A 26,219-nucleotide genomic window follows, 5' to 3' on the forward strand; every position below is an offset into this window, starting at 1 on the left:
CCTGAGCCCTACACCTTTATGGCGAGCCAGTAATCGAGGAAGGAAAGTGGTCTCCTGAGTTCTGTGAGCCACTCTAGTGAATTAATCAAACCCAGAGAGGGGGCTGTGGGAACCTTCGATTCGCAGCCAGTTGGTCAGAAGCACCAGGTGACAACCTGGACCCACCATTGGCATGTAAGGTAGGGCAGTCTTGTGGGACGGAGCGCTTAACCTGTGGGCTCTGATGCTGTCTCCAGGTGCACAGTGTCAGGATGGGGTTAAATTATAGGGCACCCAGGGGTGTTACGGAGAACTGCTTAGCGTGAGAAAAAAAAAAAGAAAACCCACATATTTGGTGACAAAAAACTGTCAGAGCAAAGTGGTCTGTCAGTAGCAAAGGAGAAACACAGGGGAAATGAGTTTATCTACTCCGTATGTAATGTACACATACATACACACACACACACACACACTCACACACACACCCCTAATTAATGTGTGTGTGTGTGACACTGCATCTCCCACCTTGGTCTTCCTCCCTCCAGCCTCCTCCTCACACCACATTCACAAACGTTAGGGTTTAGTATGACTACGACAGTACCCCAAGTCACATTTTTAAAAATATTTTATGAAGGCTTGAACCTGCCGGAGTCCCTTTGCAAGCGTGTTTCCTGTTTCCAAACATGGAGGGGGTTGTGGGGGAATGTACCTCTTTCACTTGGTTGTAAGAATTAGCCTAAAGTAAATTGGGTAGCTAATAAAGCTCCTCTAACATAGGAGCTCAGAAAGTGGAAATTCCCTCCCTCTTCATTCCGATTCTGAATTCCCCTCACCTAAGCACTAGTGAGAATATTGCTTTTAAGGTGATAATAAATACTCAGAAATAATGCTTATGACATATTGCTGTTAGGGTTTCCTTGCTGCACGAAAATACACATCTTGTGTCATAAACGAAAAGCAGAACACACGCGTGTCATGATTTCAGTGCTGCGCAAACGTGTGTCTTAACTTAAAAGCCAAACCCAGTGCGGTGACACTGTCCCACTCTCCAGCATAGCCTCAGACTCATCTCCCCAGCCTGTCTGGCCATTCGAGGGGACAGGAAGGAGCCCAGACTGCTGTTCTGCTCAGGTGGACTATCATCCTAACAGGAGAGATCTCTCAGTGAGGAGGACGGGGCACTGGGGAGGTGGGGGGGGGGGGGTTGTTTCCTCTGAATAGGAGTAGGGAAGGGAGGAAACCTCAGCAACAGTTAAATATTTAAAGAACACGTAAAATCTCATCTCTGCCTGCTCCCGCGTGACTACCTTGTGCATTCTTTTCAGTATAGCAGCGGTTCAAACCTCAGTTTCTATAAATCCCAAAGCGACTGCTTTTCTCAATGTTGCGTGGTTACAAGTCAGCAAACATGTTTTATATAGCAGAGGGAACAGTTTAGGAAGAGTCCCTGCAGCCAGGAACTGACTTGGGAATGGCACAGAGGGGGAGAAATAAAGACACATGTGCTTGGAAAGAATCCTTATATATTCACTTAAAGATTGAATGTGCTTTTTAAATATTTATTTATATTTGAGAGAGAGAAGGGTGGGGAGGGACAGAGAGAGAAGGGAAGAGTAGATCTCTGGACAGCAGAGAGACTAATGCGGGGCTCGAACTCACAAACCGTGAGATCATGACCTGAGCCGAAATTGGTTGCTTAACCAACTGAGCCACCCAGGTGCCCCTGTTCGTTTAAGGATTTAAAATCGCCACGGGACACCTGGGTGGCTCAGTTAGTTAAAGCATCCTTGATTTCAGCTCAGGTCATGATCTCTGGGTTCGTGGGTACAAGCCCCACATCGGGCTCCACGCAAACAGTGCAGAGCCTGCTTGGGATTCTGTCTCCCTCTCTCTCTCCCCCTCCCCTCCCCTGCTCCCCTTGCTTACTCGCTGTCTCTCATAAATACATAAATAAGTAAATAAATAAAATCACTAAACGCTTAGATCTGGGGAAGCTGTGTGGCTGCACATTGTGCACGCGGGAGAATTGAAAGTTCTCCTTCACTGCGTCACATCCTTCCCCTAATTTGTGTGAAATAACTTAGCTTTGATTCCCTATAATTGCACCTGCTCTGAGGCATTTCCCAAACACAGAGAATGCAGTCAGTATTATTCCTGCCCCCTGACCTTGCATGTTTCCAGAACATTTACTAGGGACAGAGCCTCTTACTTGCTGGTGGCAGAGGTAGCCCCAGGCTGGGAACCACGCTCTGTGAACCCAGCAGTCGGTAGTGAGCAAGCAGACAGGCACGGAGACGACTGTTGTGGATAGTGGTTCCCCCACAGATCCATCCTTGGTGACCGGCACATGGAGAGCGCTACGGGGGTGAGATCTGTTGTTATGAGTGGTGTCTGTTATTATTATGACTGTCCCCTTTGTAGAAGGCCCTGTCGGATGTTAACAAAGGGTATATTTTTGTACACAACACAGCAGCGTTGTCTTGTTCTGAAAGGTAGGTTGCGGTGGGGGGGGGGGGTGGAAATTAAAAGTAAATGGCCCTAGTGGTCCCAGGGCCCCAAGGGCCAGGCGTCGTGTTTTGTACCCGAATGCTCGCCATGTTTTCCACAGTCAGGGAGAAACAGCTGGAACAGCAGAGGCGCTCATTGGGGTCCGTGTAGAAATGCACTCTGGGTCCTCGCTGCCTGCCGGGGTCATGCTGAATAATTAATCAGGCTGACTCCTTCCTTCAGCCGGATGGAGAAGTGGGTCAGGCTCCACTCTGGAGTCCCCAGCCACCTCTCCAGTCAGAGCCCACCGGGGGGCTGGACTTGGAAAGCATTTCAGTGTTTCAAAGAAAGGCGATAGAAAATAAAGCTTCATGATATTAAAAACGGTGTCCCTAATGACAGTGATGCATATTCCGCCATGTAGTGACCACAAACACCAATTAACTGAAGACCTCCCTGTTACGGAGGCAACATCCAAGGAAGATGTTTTGAGTCATGAAAAGCCTGTGCTTTTTTTTTGAACAGTCTCTGTGAACATCACTGACCATCACAGCCCTTTGCTTCCTGGCCACCTAGTTCTCAGTGAAGTCTGGACGTTCGGAAGACTGGCCCGGAGAGAGAAGTCAGGCTCGGGCCGTCTCCACTGCACACAGTAACTAGGCAGTGGCAGGGGTGGAGAGCTGTTCTTAACTCTTAGGGAAATCTGGAACAGAGGATGTCAAACGTCATGAAGGTACCCTAAGTGGCTGTGTTATTCTGGCCTCCAAGATGGAAAAAAATTTTGAAAAAGATACTCTCACTTCATATATGGGCTGTATGATTATTAAAAAACATTCTTTGGAGGCATCCGGGTGGCTCAGTCCGTTAAGTGTCAACTCTTGATCTCGGCTCAGGTCATGATCTCACTGTTCATGAGATCGAGCCCCACGTGGGTCTGTCAGCACAGAGCCTGCTTGGGATCCTCTCTTTCTCTCTCTCTCCCTCTCCCTCTCTCCTACGTGCCCCACTCATGCTTTCTGTCTCTCTCTCAAATTAAATAAATAAACATTAAAAACAAAGAGAGATGTTCAGAGCATCTGGGTGACTCAGTCTATAAGCATCTGACTTCAAGTCATGATCTTACAGTTGGTGAGCACGAGCCCCGCTTCAGGTAAAAACGTGAGCCCCAGCTGAGCCCTGCTTCTCTCTCTCTTTTTCTTAAAAAAAAAAAAAAAAAGTTCTTCTTCACAGTCTTGTGCAGCAGGAACACATGGCCCCAAGAACACAGACCTAAAAGGGCTCTGCAGAAGAGCTCTGCGAAACTCGGCACCAGCCAGAATCACCCTGCTCCAGGCTCCAGGGGAGAAGGCCAGTCTCTTGTCCTGAGGAAGTCCAGGGGTCCTTCGCAAAGTTCTGCCCATGCCCTGGGGCTTGTGTTGACTTCCCCGGCTCCACCCTGAGGCCTTTGCTTGTTGCTGCTTCTCTCCTGCATCTCCCCAGGGGAGCATACACCCTTGTCTTTTCATTCTCCCTGGACATCAGCCATCGCTTTGTAGCTCACTTTTGCTGGAGCACCAAGGATAATCCAGGGGCTTACACTGCGTTCAAAAACAGGTGCGGGTTTCAGAACTTCCCTCCTCTTTACAAGCCACCCGCTCAGAGACTGTGCCTCCCTAGAGGTTATATACCCACTTGCCTTTCATTCACACTTCTGTTCTCCCCTGAATTCCCGATCATTTCGTATGTGGAGCCATTGAACCATTCTCCTCCTCCTCCTCCACTTGTCAGAGAAGAACTCTGATGCCAACCGGTAAGCTTTTTGTATCCCGATACATGTGTCTTTTTTTTTTTAATTTTATTTTTTTTCAACGTTTTTTTATTTATTTTTGGGACAGAGAGAGACAGAGCATGAACGGGGGAGGGGCAGAGAGAGAGGGAGACACAGAATCAGAAACAGGCTCCAGGCTCTGAGCCATCAGCCCAGAGCCTGACGCGGGGCTCGAACTCACGGAGCGCGAGATCGTGACCTGGCTGAAGTCGGACGCTTAACCGACTGCGCCACCCAGGCACCCCCCGATACATGTGTCTTAATTGACGTCATGATGACTGAGTACTCTGGTATCTAACTCCCTTGGAATTCCTTTGAAACACTTCATATTCTCACAGCCTTTGGAAAGTTGGTGAAAGCTTTGGACACTTTTCCATAATAAGGAAACACACAAATAATTTGGAATATATTTTCAGGAGGTTTAGAAGCCCATCCACGGACCCCATCCCCAGGGCGGTAGACTCTTGGTTAAACCCCCTGAGATAGGCTGAGGAGATAGAGCCTGCCCTTCTGAAGAATATAGAGCCTCCTCTGCTCCTCCCCAGGCCCTCCTCCTCTGCTCCTCCCCAGGCCCTGTGTCTCTCTCCACCTCCAGCCACTGAGGTGTAGTCCCACTTGATCGTTAGTTGGAAAAACAAAACAGGACCGAATGGCTGGCTGTTGGTGGCATTCCCCAATCCTGACACGTTTGACAAAGACCGAAGATCTTGAGAAAAGAGCGGCCCCCGTTTCTCACCCATCCCCTTTGGGCCAGATCTTGTGAAGATACTGAGCACAGACCATTCCATTTAATCATGCCAGTACCCCCAGGAGGCCCATACCATTGTCCTCACTGCAACAGAGGAGGAAACTGAGGCTCACCAAGATTAAGTAACTTGGCTCAGATCACCCAACTTGGGATTTGTTCCCAGATCAGTGACTTGAAATCCTGGGCCCTAAACCACCATGCTCGTGCCCCTCCCTTGCATACCATGTACCTTTACTCATCTTGCTCACTCAGCAGAGCTGTGTCACCTTTGGGGCCATGGCCAAATGAATACACCCTTCCAACTTTTTAAAATACTACTCAGAGCAGAGCCTTTTGGTCTGTTTGGTTCGTCGATGTGTCTCCGGGACCTGGCTTAAAGTGTCAGTAAATGTTTGTTAACTGAATGAATCCATCCATCCTACAAGGCTCAGCTCAGTACCACATCGCTCAGGAATCAGTCCCAAACTCCCTGTCTTTGAGCAATCAACACGCATGTGTACGTCTGTGTCCCTTTATTTCACATTTCACTTCGTGTCTGCTCCTTTGCAGGCTTCTTGAGAGCAGAGCTGTGTCTGACTCATTTCTCTGTGTCTCCAGAAACTAACAGGCACTCAGTAAATGTTGATTGACTTGAATACACCGTTGTTATTGTGCTGCAGGGTGATCAGGCTTCAATGGAAAGTCAGTCCTATAAATGAGTGTTAACTAAGATTACATGTGTAGTGCTAGACCCAACTGTAGCCTTTTCTCCGTGAACTTTTTAAATTCGAGTGTAGTTTGGCTGTTGATTCTGGTATCATCCTCCTCTTTGTCATTGCCGCTCAGTAGTCATAGGGCACTGAACTTGATCTGGGCAATGAAGGTGCTGCTTTGTGGACGTTGGCTCATTGGAGCACCGTGTTCCTCGGTGCCATTCAGAGAGGCCGGCTCTCCTGGGGGGAGGCAAGGCTGGACCCTCCAGCAGCTCTGGTTCCCTCGTCTCCCCCCCCCGCCCCCCACCTTTGTCTCATCTTGGTCCTGGCACAGCACCCCCACCCCCCCCACCCCCCCGGTCCTCTGCTATCGTGTTCTCATCTTGCTTGTCCTCATTAAAGCTCGGGACGAAAACACAGACCACCTCCCAGAGAACAAAGAGTGAAACGAGAGGGCCTCCTTGATCTGGAGAGAGAAGAAAGTGAACATTTCCGAGGGCCCACAATGCGCCAGCCACTTTCCTTTCCTTGGATCTCCTGGACGCTCTGTGAGCCTATATTGTAACCATTTTTAATCTGCGAAAACTTAGATTCACGGAGGTTGAGCACCCATTGACAGGAATGTAGGAATTCAAACCCAGGACTGTCTGACCATAGAAACCAAGGCTTTTTACTGTATTTTTTCCCTCGACACGTGTTCCCTGGGAGAGGTTTCCCCCAGGCGTGTGTCTCTATTAATGCAGTACTCAGAGACAATGAAATTGAAACAGAATGTGTGTTTCCAACCGAGATGTGACAGTTTGATTCCCGTCCGGGGAGGAGAGACCGGGTGGGAGAGAAGGAAGCCTCGGGCCAAGAGCTGTGTCCCTTCGAATTCAGCCATGACTCTCGTTCCCCTAATGCCAGTGATGACTGACAACAGCAACAGGAGCAGCGGCAAACTCTGCCCCGTTAATCCGCACATGTGACAGACTGTTGGGAGACAGGGAATTTGAGTATCACGTGAAGAAGCTGAGGCACGGAGATTTTCACTGACGTGCTCAAGGTCATGAATAGTAAGTGGCAGTCTTGGGCTCTCCACCCACGCTTTACTTTCAGGACCAGCTTAGGGCCAGCGTGACCTTGGGTGAGGAAAGGAGCCGTCCTGTCTATACCGATGGTTCTCACAGCGCGGCCCCCAGACCTGCAACCTCAACATCACCTGGGGGTTTGTTAGAAACGCAGATTCTCGGGGCTCCTGGGTGGCTCAGTCGGTTAAGCGTCCAGCTTCGGCTCAGGTCATGATCTCATGCTTCATGAGTTCGAGCCCCGCATCGGGCTCTGCACTATGTGGAGCCCACTTGGGATTCTCTCTCTCCCTGTCTCTCTGCCCCTCCCACACTCTCTCTCTCTCCCCCCCTCAAAATAAATAATAAATAAATTTTTTAAAAGGCGGCGGGGGGGGGGGCCTGGGTGGCATAGTCGGATAAGCATCTGACTTCAGCTCAGATCATGATCCCACGGTTCTTGACTTCGAGCTCCACATAGGGCTCTGTGCTGACAGCTCAGCCTGGAGCCCGCTTGGGATTCTGTGTCTCCCTCTCTCTCTGCCCCTCCCCCGCTCATGCACGCGCATGTGCGCACGCTCTCTCTCACACACACTCAAAAATCTTTAAAAAATTTTTTATTTTAAAAATTAAAAAAAAGAAAGAAATGTAGATTCTCTTGCAGACTCCCTACTAGGACCTACTGAATCAGAAACTGGGGCCAGGGGCCAGTTTTCTGTGTTTCAACGAAGGCCTGTGGGTGCTGGGCTTGCATGTACCACAGCCCACAGCGCATCTCCACGTGCTAGCCTCTGCTGCAGTCTGTGAAACTAGAGAGATCTTTAAAACCCACACATAGGAAAGTTAAAATCTGTCAATAATATAACAAACGTTCATCAAGTATTCCAGGCGCTATGCTGTATTCCAAGTATGCTGTATTCCAGGCGCTATGTTAAACACTTTATCTGCATTGTCTCATATAGTCCCAACAACAATGCTATAAAGTATAGGTACTGTTATTATTCCCACCTTGCAGATGAAGAAACTGAGACTCAGAGATCTGAAGTGACTTCCCCAAAGTTGTGACTTAAATCCAGATTCATACGATGACACTGTCCTTTCCCTGAACCATTACTCATTTGTGCCCTTTTGGTAAAGAGCTACCGAAAAATGAACATCGGGGTGCCTGACAGGCTTGGTCAGTGGAGTGTACAATTCTTGATCTTGGGGTTGTGAGTTCAAGCCCCATGTTGGGTGTAGAGATTACTTTAAAATTTTAACAAGAAAGGAAAGAAAGAAAGAAAGAAAGAAAGAAAGAAAGAAAGAAAGAAAGAAAGAAAGAAAGAAAGAAAGAAAAGAAAGGAAAGAAAGAAAGAAAGAAAGAAAGAAAGAAAGAAAGAAAGAAAGAGAAAGAAAGAAAGAAAGAAAGAAAGAAAGAAAGAAAGAAAGAAAGAAAGAAAAAAAAAGAAAGAAAAAGGAGAAGAAAAAGGAACATCAAAGAGCAAACATTGGTTTTTTTTTTCTTTAAATTTTGAAAAAGGTTAAATATTTGGGTTTTTTTGATTGAATATTTGGGTTTTTTTTAATTGAATATTTTGGGTTCTTTTCGTACTCTGAAACAAATGTTTATTCCCAGAGCTGATTACACGAAGTATCATTATTTCTGAGCTTAAGGAAAAGTGGTGGTGGTTGTAAACCTTCCTCGCCACACGGGGGCAGCACCAAACAGCACAGGCTGTTCTTTGTCACTTGGTTCTTCGGTAGGAAGTCGAGCTCGCTCCCTGGTGGTTCTCAGCTATTCCCCTTACACCTGTTTCCTCTTACTTAGGCCACGGGGACCCGTGGTGAAGCTTTATAGATCAGAAACTGAATTACAACAGCAGCAAGATTGCACAAGGAAAATTACTTAAATTCGTTGTAATAATATAGTAAGGGGTCTTGTTTTCTTTTTATCGGTGTGACAAACAATGCACTTCATGCACCATGTGCATTTCTTAGCCAAGAAAAATACCCTTGAGTTTCAGTGAGCTTGTTTAGATTGAAATCTTGAACTCAAAGGACAAAAAGCAGCCAGTATTCCGTACTTATTGTTAATAAATTCCTTTGAGTATTTACGGGCTGTAGGATTTTGTAGCAGGCAAAATGTGTTCCTGGCTTCTAGTTTAAAGGGCATATGACCATTCATATGGTCATACTGGCATTTTGCCGTTCACCTCTGCCAGGATCACCAGATGGTCTGTTGATGGCAGCTTCTGTCAATCTCAAACGCTGTTTCCACTTGGGCGTATCACAGTATCCCCTTCAAACCTCAGTTTTCACGTCAGAGGCAGAATCACTGGAATTTGACTAGAGTGACTATAATAATTTATTATCCAAACTGGGACCCTTTTGAGAGTAAAAGGAGCCACTCAGTGATTTTGCTAGAACAGCAAACATAAACCAGAACTATCGTGGGGACGGTCGGAACATGTGGTCACCCTGACTTCAAATCTGCCCTTTCATTTCTTTCCCCCTTTGATAACTCCAGTTAAGATTTATTGTAGCACTCTATTCATTTGCTCTTTCCATTCAACAAATGTTCAGCGTGTTCTTTCCATTTTAATAAATGAGGAAAAAATTGAGATCGTGTGAATCACTTGGCAAGATCACGGTACCAGTAAATCAGAGCGGAGATTTTAATCCAGGCTGTCCCTGCTCTGGGCCATATATACTCACAGTTGTGCTGATGTTGCTGGCTGTTCTGTTGCCCTCTCTGACACTGTTCCTCCAGCAAAATCTCAGACAGATAGAGAGTGGTTAAGAGTGGAAGCCCAGAAGACCGACTGCCTGGGTTTGAACCCTGAGTTCACCACTTATTAGCCTGATGCTTCCTTCTCTTTCCTCACCTAGAAAATGGGTACAGTTAACGTAGTATTGATTTCAAAGGGTTGACGTGAGGAGTAAATGAATTAATAATACCTTTGGCATTTGGACAATGTCTGGTTTGTTGTGTCAGATGATACAATTGTGCTGTGTTTATTTTCTGCGTTAAAGTAGGTTGGGGTGATATAAATGTTCTCCAAATCAAGAGAGTTTCCAATTCTTTTTTGACACAGGAGGAGAGCACTAGAGATGTGTGACAGTGTGATTTATAAGAAAAAAATATATTTGGATGTTGAGATATATTTCTCCTGTGTTTGGTGCTTACCTTTGGTCCTCGCTCACAGCTCCCCAAACCCTTGGAATTCCCTGAAGTGCTGAGAGTGATTGGGATGCTAATCACTTTTGTTATGCTAATGATTTAGCTGTTGGAAAGCACCCAGGGCTGGGGCTGGTGACCAGCGGAGCCAACCTGGTATGTAGAGGGTTGAACTTTCAGTCCCACCCCCAGACCCTGGGGAGAGGGAAGGGGTTGGAGATTGAGTTCCATCACCAGTGCACCTGTGACTGCTGAATTAATCAATCTTGCCTAAGTTATAAAGTCTCCATACAAACCCAAAAGAATGGTGAACACATGGAGATTGGAGAGAACAGGGTACCTGGGCGGGCGTGGAAGCTAGTAAGTAAAATGTTTCTGAGTTCTGTGAGCTGTTCTAATAAATGAACTGAATCCAAGGAGTGAGTTGTTGGAACCTGCAGTCTATAACCTGGGCTTGTGACTGGCATCTGAAGTGGTGGGGGGGGGGGAGGAGGATGCAGTGGGGTGAGTGGGGGGAGGAGAGACACTCTTGTGGGACTGTCTGCAGGTGGCGTCGGAATGCAGTTGAATCGTAGGACACCCAGCTGGTGTCTGAGAACTGCTTGTTGGCTTATGGGGAAACCGCCACACGCTTATTTGGTGAAGGTGGAAAAGCAAAGTTTTTCATCACAAGGTGGGATGTGACAAGATCAGAAAGCAGGCTGGGTGGGTTGTTGAGGAGGGAGTGTGGGGCAAGCTGAGGGCAAAGTACAGGCTAATAGCACCCTCCCCCGCCCCCAGGTGAGCTATGTGTGGCATTCCTCAGGCCCTCCTGCTGCTCTAGGACGAAGGACAGGACGGAAAACAAATGGTTAAACTGATAGAGTCTCCATCAGTTTACAAATATCTTAGTAAATTACGGGAAAAAGGCAATCTTATCAATAGCCTAATCTCCCGAAACCCCCCCCCCCCGTAGACTCAGTTTCCTGGAGCCCCAACATCACCCTTCCCTCCATAGTGATGGGGGATCAAAGGCAGAAGGAAATGGCAGGTAAACTTCAGTTTCCTTATAACCTGCCGCGCCTTGAGGCAGGCAGAGTATAACATTTCTCCGGGAACTCCCTCCTGTCTTAACGTTAATGCTTTGCTGGAGGGGAAAACAACCTTAGCTTGACAATAGCTAGGCCTCCAGTAATCCGTGGACAGCAGGTGACAGACAGTTCCTTCAGGAACTCTCTCAACTTTATCTCCCCCTTCCCCAGTCCATACAACGATCACCCCCCCCCCCCCCCCACACACACACACACACTTACAGTGCGGCTCTTCCTGCCCACGGGTCCTGTCCCTGCGCTTTAATAAAATCACTGTCTTTACATCAAAAGACGTCTCAGGAATTCTTTCTTGGCCGTCAGCTCCCAACCCCACCGCCACCCCAAAACCCCATCATTGTGGCACTGTGTTTTTACCGATGTGGGGCCACGCTGGAACCAACAAGGAGGAGGTTAGTGAGTTACACTAACGTGCGGGAAGCAGAAAGGGACACTGAGGGGCACAGCCCCCCACCCTGCCCCCCGGAGGTTGTGAGCTGGGGAAGTTGTGTGCCATGGTGTGGGCGGGTGTGACTTGCCCGCCAGGAGAAACACACTTTCGTCTCTGGGCTGAGGAAGCAGAGCTGCAGATGCGCCGGGCCCGCCACTGACAGAGGCCACCCTGCTGATGGTCACGGCCGCCCTCGTGCCCGTGGGCATCCGCCTCCCCTGTGAGTGGTTTCGCTGCACTGGATGAAGTGTCAGGGCGTCTCCCAGAAACTTCCCTCTGGGAGTAGCTTTTGCAGCTGTCACAGGGACACCTTGTCTTGTTGGTGTATTTGTAGAAGGCATCCTATCCACTGTCAGCTCAGGGCTGCTGTTCTGTTCCCTGTGCTAATGCAGATACCTCACTGTGTCCCCACTAGGCTGAAGGACCTGTGTGCCATTTGCTTAAATAGATGGGTACTTTGGTGGGGTTTTTGGCCCCCTGAGAGAACGTGGTGAGCAACTCGGGGAAGGAGGTGTCCTGTCAGGGCGTAGGGGTGAGACAGGGGAGGTGGAACTGGACTGAATGTGGTCACTTTGGGACAGTTCGTAGCATTTCTTCATTTCGTCAGCAGTAAGTCGTCGTGTTCCCGGGCCTTGGTTCTTGAGTCTGGCCAAGGAGGAATTCAGAACCACACGTAAGCAAGCAAGCATTCAAGAGTGATCAAAGCAAAAGTACACTCAGCTGGGACAGCAGGCAGGTCCGGAGATGGCAACTGCACGGGGAGGTTGGTTATCTGGTTTTCATACTAGCACGGGTTATGGGTCAGAGCTGGGCCCTCCCAAGAGCCCTCCTCCAACCCTCCAAGGGACTCCTCCCACCAGCGGGGAGGGGGAGTTCTTCTGCCCTCGGTGGTCCTTGTTGGAACTGCCCTGGCAGCCAAGCCCTGTGAGTTGGGGGGAGGTTCAAAACCTCAGTGTAAATGTATTCTAAGGAAGCTAGAGGTTACTTTAGGGCAGCGGTCGTGGAAAGAATGGAGGTACATTCCCCGTTCCCCGGGGTCCCTGGCTGTTTGCATTCTGGAGGTGGGATGGGCATTTTCTGTCTTTTTCAACAGTTGGGCTGTCCTGTTCACTGCTCATACCTAGTTAACTGCCTCTTCTTCAGTCTGATTATGAAGTACACTCTGGGAACTTTACAAGATGCTCTTTGAGAGCCAGCCTGTTGGCTCCCGCAGAGACGGGGCCCCTCCTTTGCCCCGAGTGGGCTGGGAAGGCTCTTCTTCAAGTGCTGTGCAGCTTGGGAGCCCCCCCCCCCCTTTTCAGCCACCTAGCATCCCTGGCGATTGACAGCAAGCAGATCTGTAGCCAAATTACCCCTCACATGTCCCATGAATTTCTTTTCTATACATCTTTGAATTTTCTCATTTGCTGCAATGTGCATATAATACTTTGTATATTTTGAAACAGTTGAAGAAACGAATTTCTAAAAGGAAGACAAGGAGTGTGATCTCAAATAAAATATCTCTAAAGGATAAAACCATTAAAAGAATTTGTGCTGTAAAGTATCTTATGAACTTGTCCATTGTGTGGGCTTTCAGGATTTGGTGCTAATTACAGATGCTATAGGACCCGAGACCTATTATCACAAAAGCACATTTTCCCCCTATTTTCCTTCATTTCTGGGTACTAGAAAACACATTTTGCTTTATCATTATTAGAAACAAGTACCTAATATGTATTGAATTCTTTCTCTCTCCCATTATCTTGTTCTAGGCGTTTAACAAGTAGTAAATTTCATGGGTGTTGCATTTCTTACTATTTAAAAAAAAAAAATGCCGGGGCACCCGGGCGGCTCAGTCGGTTAAGTGTCCAACTGCAGCTCAGGTCATGATCTTGTGGTTTGTGAGTTCGAGCCCCACGTTGGGCTCTGTGCTGACAGCTCGGAGCCTGGAGCCTGCTTTGGATTCTGTGTCTCCTTCTATCTCTGCTCCTCCCCTACTTGTGCTCTGTCTCTCTCTGTCTATCAAAAATAAATAAATGTAAAAAAAAAATTTAGGGGCGCCTGGGTGGCTCAGTCGGTTAAGCGTCCGACTTCAGCTCGGTCACGATCTCGCGGTCTGTGAGTTCGAGCCCTGCGTCGGGCTCTGTGCTGATGGCTCAGAGCCTGGAGCCTGTTTCGGATTCTGTGTCTTCCTCTCTGTCTACCCCTCCCCCGTTCATGCTCTGTCTCTCCCTGTCTCAAAAATAAATAAACGTTAAAAAAAAAAATGTAATACCTTATCATAGGTAAAGGAGCTTAAAAATCTTTGTACTCATTAGCCCTGTAATTCTACTTCTAGTAATCTACACTCTGAGACAAAAATCTGAACACACACAGAAAAGTAGGCAAGAAGTTGTTTATCACTACATGTTTTTAACAGTGAAAAACAGTCACAGTGTAATTTTCCAACAATGGAGGATTTGTTTGCTGAATTTGATGACCAGACATGCTATCGTAACTGAAGATGCATTAGGGCTACCTTGCAGGGGATTTGGGCACACTGGAGGAGAGGGGCCATGATCAGGGTGTACTTTCATGCCCTCTGCTTTGTCTTCCAGTGTTTTGCTGTGCGTTCCCTGGGATGGGTGGAAATGGCAGAGGAGGACCTCGCCCCTGGTAAAAGCAGCGTTGCCGTCAACAACTGCATCAGGCAGCTTTCTTACTGCAAAAATGACATCCGGGATACGGTCGGCATCTGGGGAGAGGTGAGTAAAACGTGGGAATAATTAACGGCAGGCTTGCTTATGCTCTGCTGTGCTTTGTGAGACGCCAGAGCTCCGCGGGATGTGATACTGAGGATGTTTATCAGGTGCATTTTCCCAGAAAGGCAGGTAGTGTGAGCATGGTGTACCCTTTGATTTATCTGTTAGCCCAGCCAAGATCCCAGCGAGGACTGGGCCCTGGCAGAGAACAGTTCTCTGTGTCTACATGACAGGGTCCGACCTGGTATCTCTGAGCTCCAGAGATGTATGAATGGGTGCTAGGGCCCCGAAACCCCAAAACTTGCATGCAATATCGGATGCACCCTTATGTAAGAAGGAGAGAAGAGCTCTCTGAAAGTATGTTCTCGAAGGGTACTGTGACCCCTACACATGCACGCAGCAGTGTTTGATGTCCCTGCACTCTAAAAGTTGACAAATTATCCTTTTATAACACGTTCTGCTTTATTTATAATCTGAAAATCAGTATTATACCTGAGCTTTTAGAATGGATGCCTATATATTCTTTTCTCACTTTGAATAAGGTAATTCTGTTTTTGAAATGTTAATTGACATCATTTCAGAAAGGAACGTAATAGGTAAAAATACCAAATTTGTATAAAAATCATATCAAACGGGAAAATCCATATTCCTACCATGCTTGGAGATCTGGGGAGCAGGTATGTTAGGAGCACCTGGAAACAGTGCTCGCTGCATGAATCCATGACCCTTAAACCATGCCCAGGGTCACCAGAGCCCTGACATCTTTGATGGGCTGTTTGGAGCCCCCGTCATGTTACCCTAGGAGCTGTGTCATAATGAGAGTGGGGCTCCCAAGGCTTCCCGTGGAGGAGTCTCTGTACCTTAGAATGGGGCTGGGCTGCATTGCCGTCCAGACTTTCAGATCTCGAGCATGGGGAAAAGAGGGAAAAATTTTCTCCTGTCCAAGAAAAGGACATTTGTTTGGTATTTGGCTTTCCCATACTTTAACTGCATTACTTCCCACCTCCCACCCAAATACCCAGACATGTCTTTCCCACCAAATTATCTACCTGCCATCTCCTTCAGTTAAAAATGCTATTCCACCAAAAGAACAAATCTCAGGTAGGATTTAGAAGAAAGTAATTTATACTAATGTGTGAGTGACTGATGAATACCACCATACTTAGCATTAGATACTTAGAAGAGCTTAGTAAAATTCTAAAGCAATCTCCACTTGGCAGGATTCCTACAGGAGAGAGAGAGAGAGAGAAGTTTGGATGGGGATATAGGGTGAGGGAGCAGCCAGGCCAGAAATCTGCTACTTAACCCTGCTATGCCATTCCTGTTTTTCTCAGTTCTTTCCTCTTCTGAATAATAAACTCTTCAGGCAGTGTTTCTAGTTCATAGTATATGAAGTATAGCTCAACGCTTAGGGTTATGAGCTCTGCCTTTTTGCCATGCCTCACACATACAGCACAACTCCTTACATGTTTGAGTGACTGGCTGAAAATATAGTCATGAGTGCTGGATGAGTGTCTCATCTTTAGATGACGGCTGCATACACATCGCTGTTGGGGTAACAAAAACCAATTAGCAAGACTTTATACTGGGCAGCCCAGAGCTGCTGTGTGTTAATGAGAAAATCGATAGGATGTGCATGGGAAGCTACGAGTGTGCTGAATGACCCAGCAGAAGCCACGCTGTATTTTCATTCAGGGACACTCCGTACTCAGCCAGCCATTCTCACTTTAGACGACCAGCTGGAAGTTGGCATCGGTTCTGACCAACAGTGTAAAGATGGCCAGTAGAACTAACCAACAAAGACAGCCTCTGGGACCTTTGGGAGGGCCGGTTGGGGTTTCTAAGCTGAGTTAGCTCAAAGGAAATGCATCACCCTGCTCAGTGAGGGGGACCATGGCTCACATCCCATAAAGCGTTAAAACAGAGGCTTTCAGAGTGTGTTAGTATCTGCAAGGTGTTTGCCATGCAGCAGCTGGACAGAAGTGGGGTGGGCGTTACCAGGTGGGAGTTGTACTGGGGGCCACTCACTAGCAGGTCTGGCTGAAGATCTCTTAGGCTACAGTCAGTGCCTCATTCCTGGGGGAAGGACGGAGAGGAAGGAGAAGGCACCAGACATGCCCAGACAGCTCTCAGTAATCCCAGTGTGCATCACCTGGTTGGCACCACCTGGGACCTGCCCCCCTCCGTTCCCAGCTCTCCGAGGCACAGCCATCTTGCATCTCCTGAAAACCACCAGAGGGCTGCCCTCAGCTAAGGGTGGGGGAAAGGACACCGTCTTTTAGTGTGCAGCAAATGTTTAGTAATTTCTCAAATGGTGCCTGAGGAATTGCAGGGGGAATAAAATTGAATAGTCCAGTGCTCTTGGCCCCAAAGAGCCAACATATGTGAGGAGACAGGAGGCCAAGCCCTAAAGAGCCATGCAAGCAATGAGAAACCTCGGCCTCTCCTGGTGGCATTACAGCAGCACCGTGTCGCTAAAGGCCTCACAGTTTCTGGGTCAGACCTGGAGCATGTTGCCTAACCTTGAAGCCTTGATTTCCCTGTCCGTGATTTGGAGATAATAGCACACCAAGCTCTCAGGGCAAGTCGGAAAGATCATGAACCAATGTGCCCGAAGCACATGGCCTAATATCTGCAATGCGATAAAGTCCTATAAACACTAGCTGTTGTGGTACCAAGAGATGCCACAGATGCACCTGCTGTTTGTCAACCAGATCACATAGATGCAAAGTACTGTATGTACCAAGGGATGGGGTGGTAATGGTTGTGGGAAGGCCGTCGGGGACATGCCTGCTAGGGTCTGACCAGAGAGGAAGGGATGGACAGAGACAGGTGATGAGAGTGACAGGCGTGGAGTTAGCGAAAGACCAGATTCTCCAGGGAACCCCTCCATTAGCCTTTTTTCCCCGAGTCAAGATTCAGAATTGTAAATAATGAAAAACAAGAGCTGGGTAGAAGTCAGGCTAAGGATACATTTGAGAGGACTTGGAAAGGGAGAGAGAAGCTGGGTGTGGGGGGAATCTGAAAGATTCATGCATATTTTTTTAAGTTTCTTTATTTTTGAGAGAGAGAGAGAGAGAGAGAGAGCGTGCATGAGTGGAAGAGGGACAGAGAGAAAGGAAGACGGAGAATCCGAAGCCGGCTCCGTCCTGCCAACACAGAGCCTGACATGGGGCTTGATCTCACGAACTGTGAGATCATGACCTGAGCTGAAATCAAGAGCCAGACACTTCACTGACTGAGCCACCCCGGTGCCCCAGACTTATGCTTAGTCAGGAGAGGATGTTGCTCTTAGGAAAACAAATAACAGACCTGAAGGGTGGTTTCTTCTGCCCCTTGAAATGATGTCCCTAGATGGCTGCAGGTATCATGACCCATAGCTTCCCGAGAAAAAGAGCGTGTTTTCTTTTGGGACCCCAGGGAAAAGACATGTACCTGATCCTGGAGAATGACACACTCAGCCTGGTGGACCCCATGGACCGCACCGTGCTCCATTCCCAGCCCATCGCGAGCATCCGTGTGTGGGGCGTGGGCCGCGACAACGGCCGGTGAGTACCCCGTGCTGGTGCCTCCCCTCTCCCCGCCCCCCCGCCCCCGCTCCAGTCCTTCCTTCACACCAAAGTGTGGCCTCGCTGTTGTTGTCCCTCACTGAACATGAAAGGTGTCAATAGACTGTCCTTAGAAACGTGAAAGAGTAAAAGCACATCTCTGTCCCTGCCTCATAAACCCTCCAAACCACTTCCCTTCCTGGTTTCTGCCCCTCACACCTTTTGTCAACTCTGGATCCTGTCTTCGAGTTCTGCATCTTTCTCTTCCTGCACGTCCTCCTCATCTGAGTTGCTGACTCACCCAGGCTCTCTGGACCCCTGCCCTTTTTTCCCCCTCTTCTCTGCAGTCTGGGTTAGTCTTAGCCATTTCAGAAGCCCTCCTGTTGGTGTTTCCTTCTTAGAGGGCTTGCGTGAAGGGAGAGGTTGTACCACGAGTTTTAGATCATTAAATCATGCCGATCAGGAACTTCTGGGGTTTGGGGCTGCCCGAACTTTTTTAACATTTGATATGTCTGGTCACCTCAAAATTCCATTCAGTGTTTTTCTGAAATTTTGCTGAACGTTTGTTATTTACAGCAAGTACTTCTTAGATGTGTTGTGAATCGTCTGTTCTCTAGGATGGCTGGAAATAAGGAAATCCAAATACATATTCTAAATAATAAAGTGGCAGTTACCACAGACCTCATACTTGGATACCGTTGTTAAGTAACTGGGCTACATGAAATGCATTCAGCTCTTAAATTATAGCTAAACTTTGGCAACTCTCAAAGTATCCGAGGATCTCCTAGCATTTAGGGATCAGGCATACGATGATTAGTTGTTTCTTTGTTGAAAATGGACAAAAGCAAGTGAAAAGCCCAGATGACAGAAAGATGCTCTTCTGGGCTTATGGCTCCATTCCTGGGCATTCTGGTTCCATTCCTGGGCATTCTGGTTTATTGGGTCATGTGGTCCTCTCTTGGGGGCTCTGCCTTGGTTTATCCGGGTAGATTTGGTAGTCTTTTGATTCAGTTTCAGGTTCCAAGCAGAAAGAAAAATGGTTATGCACTCATCAGTGTAAGAACAAGCATTTTTGCTATAACCAGACATAAGAATAAACGGTCTGCAAGAGAAAGCGGGAATGTCTTGTGCTTGCTGATTGGATAAAGTTTCCTAAGAGCACAGTTGTGTCTTTGAGCTTTTGGATTTTTTTTTAATGTTTATTTATTCTTGAGGGAGAGAGAGACAGAGTGTGAGTGGGGGAGGAGCTGAGGGCAAGGGAGACACAGAATCGGAAGCAGGCTCCAGGCTCTGAGCTGTCAGCACAAAGCCCGAGGCAGGGCTCGAACCCACCAACCCCGAGATCATGACCTGAGCTGAAGTCGGACACTTAACTGACTGAACCACCCAGGCACCCCGAGTTGTGTCTTTGAGCTTTTGCGGAGTGATGAACGGTGACAGCTGGGCCAGGTGCACTGGGGGGAATGAGTGGATAATTTGTGCGTATACACCTGTCTGTCATTCACTTAACCATGCCAGAGCTATAGCACCACAGGGATGAGTTGATATGAATTGATTAATTTTACAAGGAAAATACCTGATGAGGTTTGCTCATCTTTGAAAACATTAGCCTTAATGGAAGGGTGTAGGATGCTCGATTCTTGCCTGGTTCCTGTCCCCCAAGGTTGTTTTAAAGGCAGGAGCCTCGGTGAAGATCATTATATGCATGTACAACTAGATGGGATTGTTAACCTTTCTTAAGATTAGACCATAAGCAGATTTTCATTGATGACGGTTTCAGCCTACCCAGTTTTTGAAGTTGAGGCCAAACGCCACATGTTCAGGGAGAAAAAAAATACTCAAAAATCCAGTTGACAAAATTATTCAAGCTCTGAATCCCAGTTTCTCTCATCTGTGAAATGGCGATCATAATAGGGGCCACAAAGCATTTGTATATATTGTGTATATATACAGTTGTGTCCGTATTGTTAACTGGCACAGTGATGGAGACGTGGTAAATGGTTAATGAAGGTTAGCTCTTAATTCGTGAAGGGAACAGAGACCAGCAGATACATCTAATTACACAGCTTCCTTTCAAAGACAGGGTGAATATGGGAGGAGTCAGACCTCAGGTTTCAAGGACAGCTTATCATTGGATACAGGGGGATGAGGGGCTGTTCCAGACACGATGAGTTCAGTTATCCTCCAACTTCCAAGGCAAGAAGAGCCCCCCCCCACCCGCAGCCCCCCAATGATAGCAGCATGAATTCGGTTACATTGCCTTGGTTATGTTTTTTGAAAGGTGGGCTCGGTTAACCATGTTTTTGAAACCGCTTCTTATTCTTACTCAGTGTTAACAGATAAGTGTCATTTAGAAATTCCCTCAAGTTCCACACTGGCTGTCAGGACTTCAAGCTTCTGCACTGGGTTGGGGCCCCTTGAGTCGGATTGCTTTTGGAAGCAGTAAATAAAAAAGTATGTTTGCCAGTGAAAGGTTCTATTTCTCCCCATTGGTCCCTTGAGCTTTCATTCCCTAGAAGAAAGGGCCTTTGTATTCCTGCTTTTTTTTTTTTTTAACTTTCTTTTGCTTTTAATTCTTTCTTGCTTTTTTTTTTTTTACAGCAATTTACACGAGCAAATTCAATTTGTAATGCTGCAAAGGAAAGGGGTTTTCATTTTGCATGAATAAAACATAAAAGCGTTTCATTTTGCTTGCAAAAATGAGCCCGTTTTGCATTCCTTTGTAACTTTCCTTACTGAGAAAATGGAATCTCTTAAGGGATTTCTTCTCCTCCCCCCCCCCCCCCCCCCCCCGTGTCTCTGAATTCTAAAAAGATATGTTTAATGAAATGTGAGGAAGAGACGATATGGTGAATGCAGCCCTTTACATGCCCAGCTCAGCACTCTAGGTGCCCAGCAAAGACTTGTTGATTTGACTTATAACTGAAGAGGCACAGTCCTTGGAACTTGGGCTCTGTGTTCTCTGGTGAGTAATAAGATAACCATGGTAATGCCAGTGACAGTCCCTAACATTTATGGACAACTTACCACAAACCTGACCCTCTGCCGTCTGCTTTGCAAGCCCGAGCTCCTGCGATTCCATTCTCTTTCTTCCCCTCTAACCCTGTAATAATCTGCTTGTCAGTTAGTGGGATCAGGTACACACAGAAAATCAAACCAGGGCAGTGTATTCGTTTGCAAGGGCTCCTAGGGGATCTCTTGAGGTTCGAATGAAAAAGAAAAGTATGCATTCCAGAGGCTCGAAGGGCACAAAATCTTTCTTGAAATTCAGAGTGCCTCACTGAGCCATGGAATTTCAGAATTTATTTAAAGTTATTTTGGGTTTAGCACTATCTCAAGGCTTTTGATTTCCTCTGGAGAAGTTTCTTAGGGAGTAAGTTTACTTTGGGTGGGGAGGTGATCTGTCCGTGACACCCCCCACTGATCCCCAAGGTTGATTTGGAGAACCCTCTTACCATGGGTGATGGAAGAAGCTGCAGTCACACCGGATGGTGGCTCTCTGTGGGGTGTGGGTCATCGCTGGACTGGGCTGAACTTTTTGCCTTATTCTCGAGGGCTGTGCCTGCCTTTATTGTGGTGTTTTGTAGAGCACTTCTGCATTGCTGCCCAACAAAGAGAGAGCTACCTCCTCTCTCTTGGCTAGTCTATACTTTGGCTTCTTCTTTTTTTTTTTTTTTTAAGTTTATTTTGAGTGAGACAGAGACAGCATGAGTAGGGGAGGGGCAGAGAGAGAGAGAGAGAGGAGAGAGAGAGAATCCCAAGCAGGTTCCATGCTCTCTGACACGGGGCTTGAATTCATGAAACCTCGAGATCATGACCTGAGCCAAAACCAAGAGCCGGGTGCCTAACTGACCGAGCCATCCAGGCGCCCCTGTACTTTGGTTCCTTTTGATCCCAGCAAGATAAAGATCAAGGCTCTCAGACCTCCAGACTGGCGAAAGGAGTTTCATAAGCCTTGTATTTCCAATGCGAGGCAGTACTGGGGAGTATCCGAATTCACCTGCCCTCCTGCCTCCTGCTGTGGGAAGGAGGGCATCCTCACAGGTACAAATGGCCCTGGGCTTTGGAGCTGGCACCTTGCCCCCAGGGACTGAGGCAGACCACTGGAGAGCCACCTCTCTTGCCTCTGTGAGCCTGCCAGCTGTCATTCAAGGATGGGTGGGAGGATTTCAGGAGCCTGTTTTTCAGGCGCCCATGCTGATTGCTGGCCACAGCTCTCTTACTCATTCAGACCCTGGGAAACAGCTTTCTCCCTCTTCCGTCATACAGGTATCCAAAGCAAGCAAACATAGTTTCTGAACATGGGGGCCTTTAACACCATATCCGTGGTGGCAGATATGGATCCGTCTTCTGGGAAGGATCCGACACACAGGCCCCTGTGTATGTTGCCAATATGCAGTAGTATCTGCCGATCCCGTCTGTTTCCCATGAGAAGGGGAACTGTGTAGATGGGATAGTCAGAGGGTTTGGGAGTGACGTCCGTAGCCATGTCTATGGGGAACTAATGAGGTAAGATGTTCATATGCTGTCCCAGAGAGGGAAAAACAAGATTTTAGAGTGTGTTAGGAAACAGGGTTAAACAAAGTGCAAAGAGCCCCTTTACTCTGGACCCTCCTGGAGGTTTTCCTGTGCTGATGTTCACTGGGACAATTTTCTTCATGGAAATGCAGTCACATGGAACACACTTTGGAAAATGCTCCTCTGGTCAGTCAACTCATTCATTTAAATTAGTGCCAACACTAGATTGCTGCCTTTGTTTTTAAGAAAAATTGGAATTCGTTTTAACAAGTAGCTATTCATAAATGGGGATTCTGTCAGGCCTGCTAGAATGAAGATAAAATCCCTTCATAATTTATAGCAATGACCACAGCCATTGGGCACAAATGTTTTTTTTTTTTTTTTTCTCCAACATTTATTTATTTTTGGGACAGAGAGAGACAGAGCATGAGCGGGGGAGGGGCAGAGAGAGAGGGAGACACAGAATCGGAAACAGGCTCCAGGCTCTGAGCCATCAGCCCAGAGCCCGACGCGGGGCTCGAACTCACGGACCGCGAGATCGTGACCTGGCTGAAGTCGGACGCTTAACCGACTGCGCCACCCAGGCGCCCCCACAAATGTTTTTTATAAAGTACTTTCTTGGATGGGGCGCCTGGGTGGCTCAGTTGGTTAGGTGTCCAGCTTCAGCTCAGGTCATGATATCACGGTTTGTGAGTTCAAGCCCCACATCGGGCTCTGTGCTGAGAGCTTAGAGCCTGGAGCCTGCTTCAGATTCTCTGTCTTCCTCTCTCTCTGTCCTCCCCCACTCATACTCTGTCTTTCTCTCTCTCAAAAATAAATAAACATTGAAAAAAAATTTTTAAGTATTTTCTCAGGTTAAATGTTGATCCTGTGATATTATTTATGCTTAGAGTTTGTATTATGAAACCTCTCTTTCTAGAAGATGCTTTATACATCTCTTTCCTAGTTTTGAAGAATAATTTATTTTTTTTCTTTTTTTCTTTTTTTAATTTACATCCAAATTAGCATATAGTGCGATAATGATTTCAGGAGTAGATTCCTTAATGCCATTTACCCATTTAGCCCATCCCCCTTCCCACAACGCCTCCAGTAACCCTCTGTTTGTTTTCCATATTTAAGAGTCTCTTCTGTTTTGTCCCCCTCCCTGTTTTTGTATTATTTTTGCTTCCCTTCCCTTATGTTCATCTGTTTTGTATCTTAAAGTCCTCATATGAGTGAAGTCATATGATATTTGTCTTTCTCTGGCTGACTTACTTTGTTTAGCATAATACCCTCCAGCTCCATCCACGTAGTTGCAAATGGCAAGATTTCATTCTTTTTGATTGCTGAGTAATACTCCATTGTATATATATACCACATCTTCTTTATCCATTCATCCATCGATGGACATGTGGGCTCTTTCCATACTTTGGCTATCATTGATAGTGCTGCTATAAACATGGGGGTGCATGTGTCCCTTTGAAACAGCATACCTGTATCCCTTGGATAAATACCTAGTAGTGCAATTGCTGGGTCATAGGTTAGTTATATTTTTAAGTTTTTGAGGAACCTCCATACTGTTTTCCAGAGTGGCTGCACCAGCTTGCATTCCCACCCACAATGCAAAAGAGATCCTCTCTCTCCACATCCTCGCCAACACCTGTTGTTGTTAATGTTAGCCATTCTGACAGGTGTAAGGTGGTATCTCGTGGTTTTGATTTGTATTTCCCTGATGATGAGTGATGTTGAGCATTTTTTCATGTGTTGGTTGGCCATCTGGATGTCCTTTTTGGAGAAGTGTCTATTCATGTCTTTTGCCCATTTCTTTATTGGATTATTTGTTTTTTGGGTGTTGAGTTTGGTGAGTTCTTTGTAGATTTTTTATACTAATCCTTTATCTGATATGTCATTTGCAAATATCTTCTCCCATTCTGTCGGTTGCCTTTTAGTTTTGCTGATTGTTTCCTTCGTTGTGCAGAAGCTTTTTATTTTGATGAGATCCCAATAGTTCATTTTTGCTTTTGTTTCCCTTGCCTCTGGAGCCGTGTTGAGTAAGAAGTTGCAGTTGATGAATAATTTCTAATAATAGATAATTCATAAATTTCCAAGTGAATTTAACCTTGACATAATTGTTTTATCTGGTCAAGATCTCAGGAAACTTTTATCTAAAGAATATAGTGAGTCTCAAGTATACCAAATATATATATTTTTTCATATTCTCATCTCTTAGGATGGTCCCATCTGGTTTTAGCCAGCAAGACCCTGCCTGGTTTAAGTTGTTTTAAAAGGCTCTTGTTACACATAGTTCTTCTTCTTGTTTTCCTGCCACTGTTGTCTTGTTTTAATTTCTTTTAAAAACACTGCTTAATTTGGGGGTGGGGACAGGAAAGGTCCTGAGAAATACTGGGATTAATTATTAAAATACATAAAACTTTGACTCAGAGCCTTTTAAATTGAAAAAGTAGTTTAGTAACAATATCTCCCAACTTCTTTTAGAGATTAGGAGGCTCAGGACAGAGGGTGTGACTTACCTTAGATGATCCTTCAGGTTCCAACAGCACAGAGACCAGACTCCTGAGATTTTCATCTGTCTGAATAGGAGGCTCCTCTGTTCATCCTGACAAGAGATGACAGATGGTCTAAAATAAGCGGGGATCGGGAGGGAGACCCTTGAAGTCTATGGCCTGGTCCCTGTCCTTAAAGATCTGGCTTCTTAATTGAAGAGATAAGACCACAGTTGCAGAATGAAAGCGGAAGTTGACAAAGTAGGGCCTTGAGACCTCTTTTTGTAGGGCTTTGAGCTAGGAATGATTTTTTACATCTTTAGAGGGTTGCTTAAAGAAAAAGAGGAATCGAGACCCAGCCGTAAGGGACCTAGGATGCCCTCCTCCCCTTTAGAGAAAGAGCATTAGAATAGTAATGCTTGCAGGGCAGAATTAGGATCTTTGTGGCTGCTGTAGGAGGTCGTTGTAAGAAAGGCAAAGTCCTTTTTGACTGTCTCTCCTCTCCTACCCATACCTCCGTTCTACCGGCATTCCTCAGGGTACCTGCAAGCATTGCCCAGCTCTGCTGCTGTCCTAGAGCTAACCCTTTTTGTATTCACTAGGGTATGTTTTGGGCTGCTGCATCAAGTGTTCTAAGGTCCATTGTCTGAAACACTAGGGACACGTTATCTGTAGCAGTCTGCAACATGCAGTACCATCTCAGTGCGGCTCGGTGCCATGCGGGTTCATGCTCCTTCTAGGTGGTGGCCGTGCCATCCCTCCAGTCTGACCAGGACAAGGGACTGACTGTCTTCTAAGTTGCAAGACGACCTGGAACTTGCACACCTCACGTATATTCACATTCTGTTCACATCCTGTTGGCCACACACAGCTGCAAGGGACTCTGGGAAATGGAGCTGGGTCAACACTTGCCAAGTGAAACTACTATTGAAAAAGAAGAGGTGACACAACCGGCATTCTGGCGTGGTCTGGAGACCAGTCACCTCAGCTTCCCGAGCCCGTGACCTGTTGCTTCCTGAGCCAGGTATTAAGCTGCTGTGTCTCAGCTCCAAACCCACCCTTTGCAGGTGGCTCAGCTTTCTGAGGCCGAGATTCTGCAGAATTCGTCTGTGCTTGTCTGGTTTGCTGCCTGTTAGGCTCTGACTAGAAGACTGCAAGGCTGGAGGAGGAAGAGACTTGCTCCTTCCTTCGCTTCCTGTGAGCATCACCCTAGAAAAGCTGCTTCACCCCATTGCATCAGTTCAAACTCCACTTCGAGGTGTTCCCAACATTCGCAGAAATGCGGAACGAGCTTCATCATGCCCCTTCTTCAGAGCCCCCAGCACAGCTGGCTGCCGTGCCTCTTTAAAGGTCTGGGCCCCTGGGCCTCGGGGCCCCTCCTTCAAGCCTGGAGATGCCAGCACAGCCAGGGAACACTTCCTCAGTGTTCTCCTCCGTGGGGCCCCTCCAGGCCTCTAGCTTTTAATAATTCCAACCTCTGTGCTTTGTTCCTTCAACCCTACAGGTCACCACCCCT

General features: G+C 47.0%; 1 protein-coding gene across 13 annotated transcripts in view; it reads left to right on the forward strand.

Moving 5' to 3' along the window:
* APBB2 (amyloid beta precursor protein binding family B member 2) overlaps positions 1 to 26,219 on the forward strand; it is a 388,287-nt gene that overhangs the window by 295,425 nt on the left and 66,643 nt on the right. For all 13 annotated transcript variants that reach the window (XM_023253177.2, XM_023253183.2, XM_045056437.1 and 10 more), the window contains 2 exons: positions 14,011 to 14,157; positions 17,575 to 17,702. In XM_023253177.2, coding sequence (XP_023108945.1) covers positions 14,011 to 14,157; positions 17,575 to 17,702 — 275 coding nt within the window. The remainder of the gene's footprint in view (positions 1 to 14,010; positions 14,158 to 17,574; positions 17,703 to 26,219) is intronic.

The sequence above is a fragment of the Felis catus genome, chromosome B1 (genome assembly GCF_018350175.1).
Source record: "Felis catus isolate Fca126 chromosome B1, F.catus_Fca126_mat1.0, whole genome shotgun sequence".
In the NCBI taxonomy this organism is placed as follows: Eukaryota; Metazoa; Chordata; class Mammalia; order Carnivora; family Felidae; genus Felis; species Felis catus.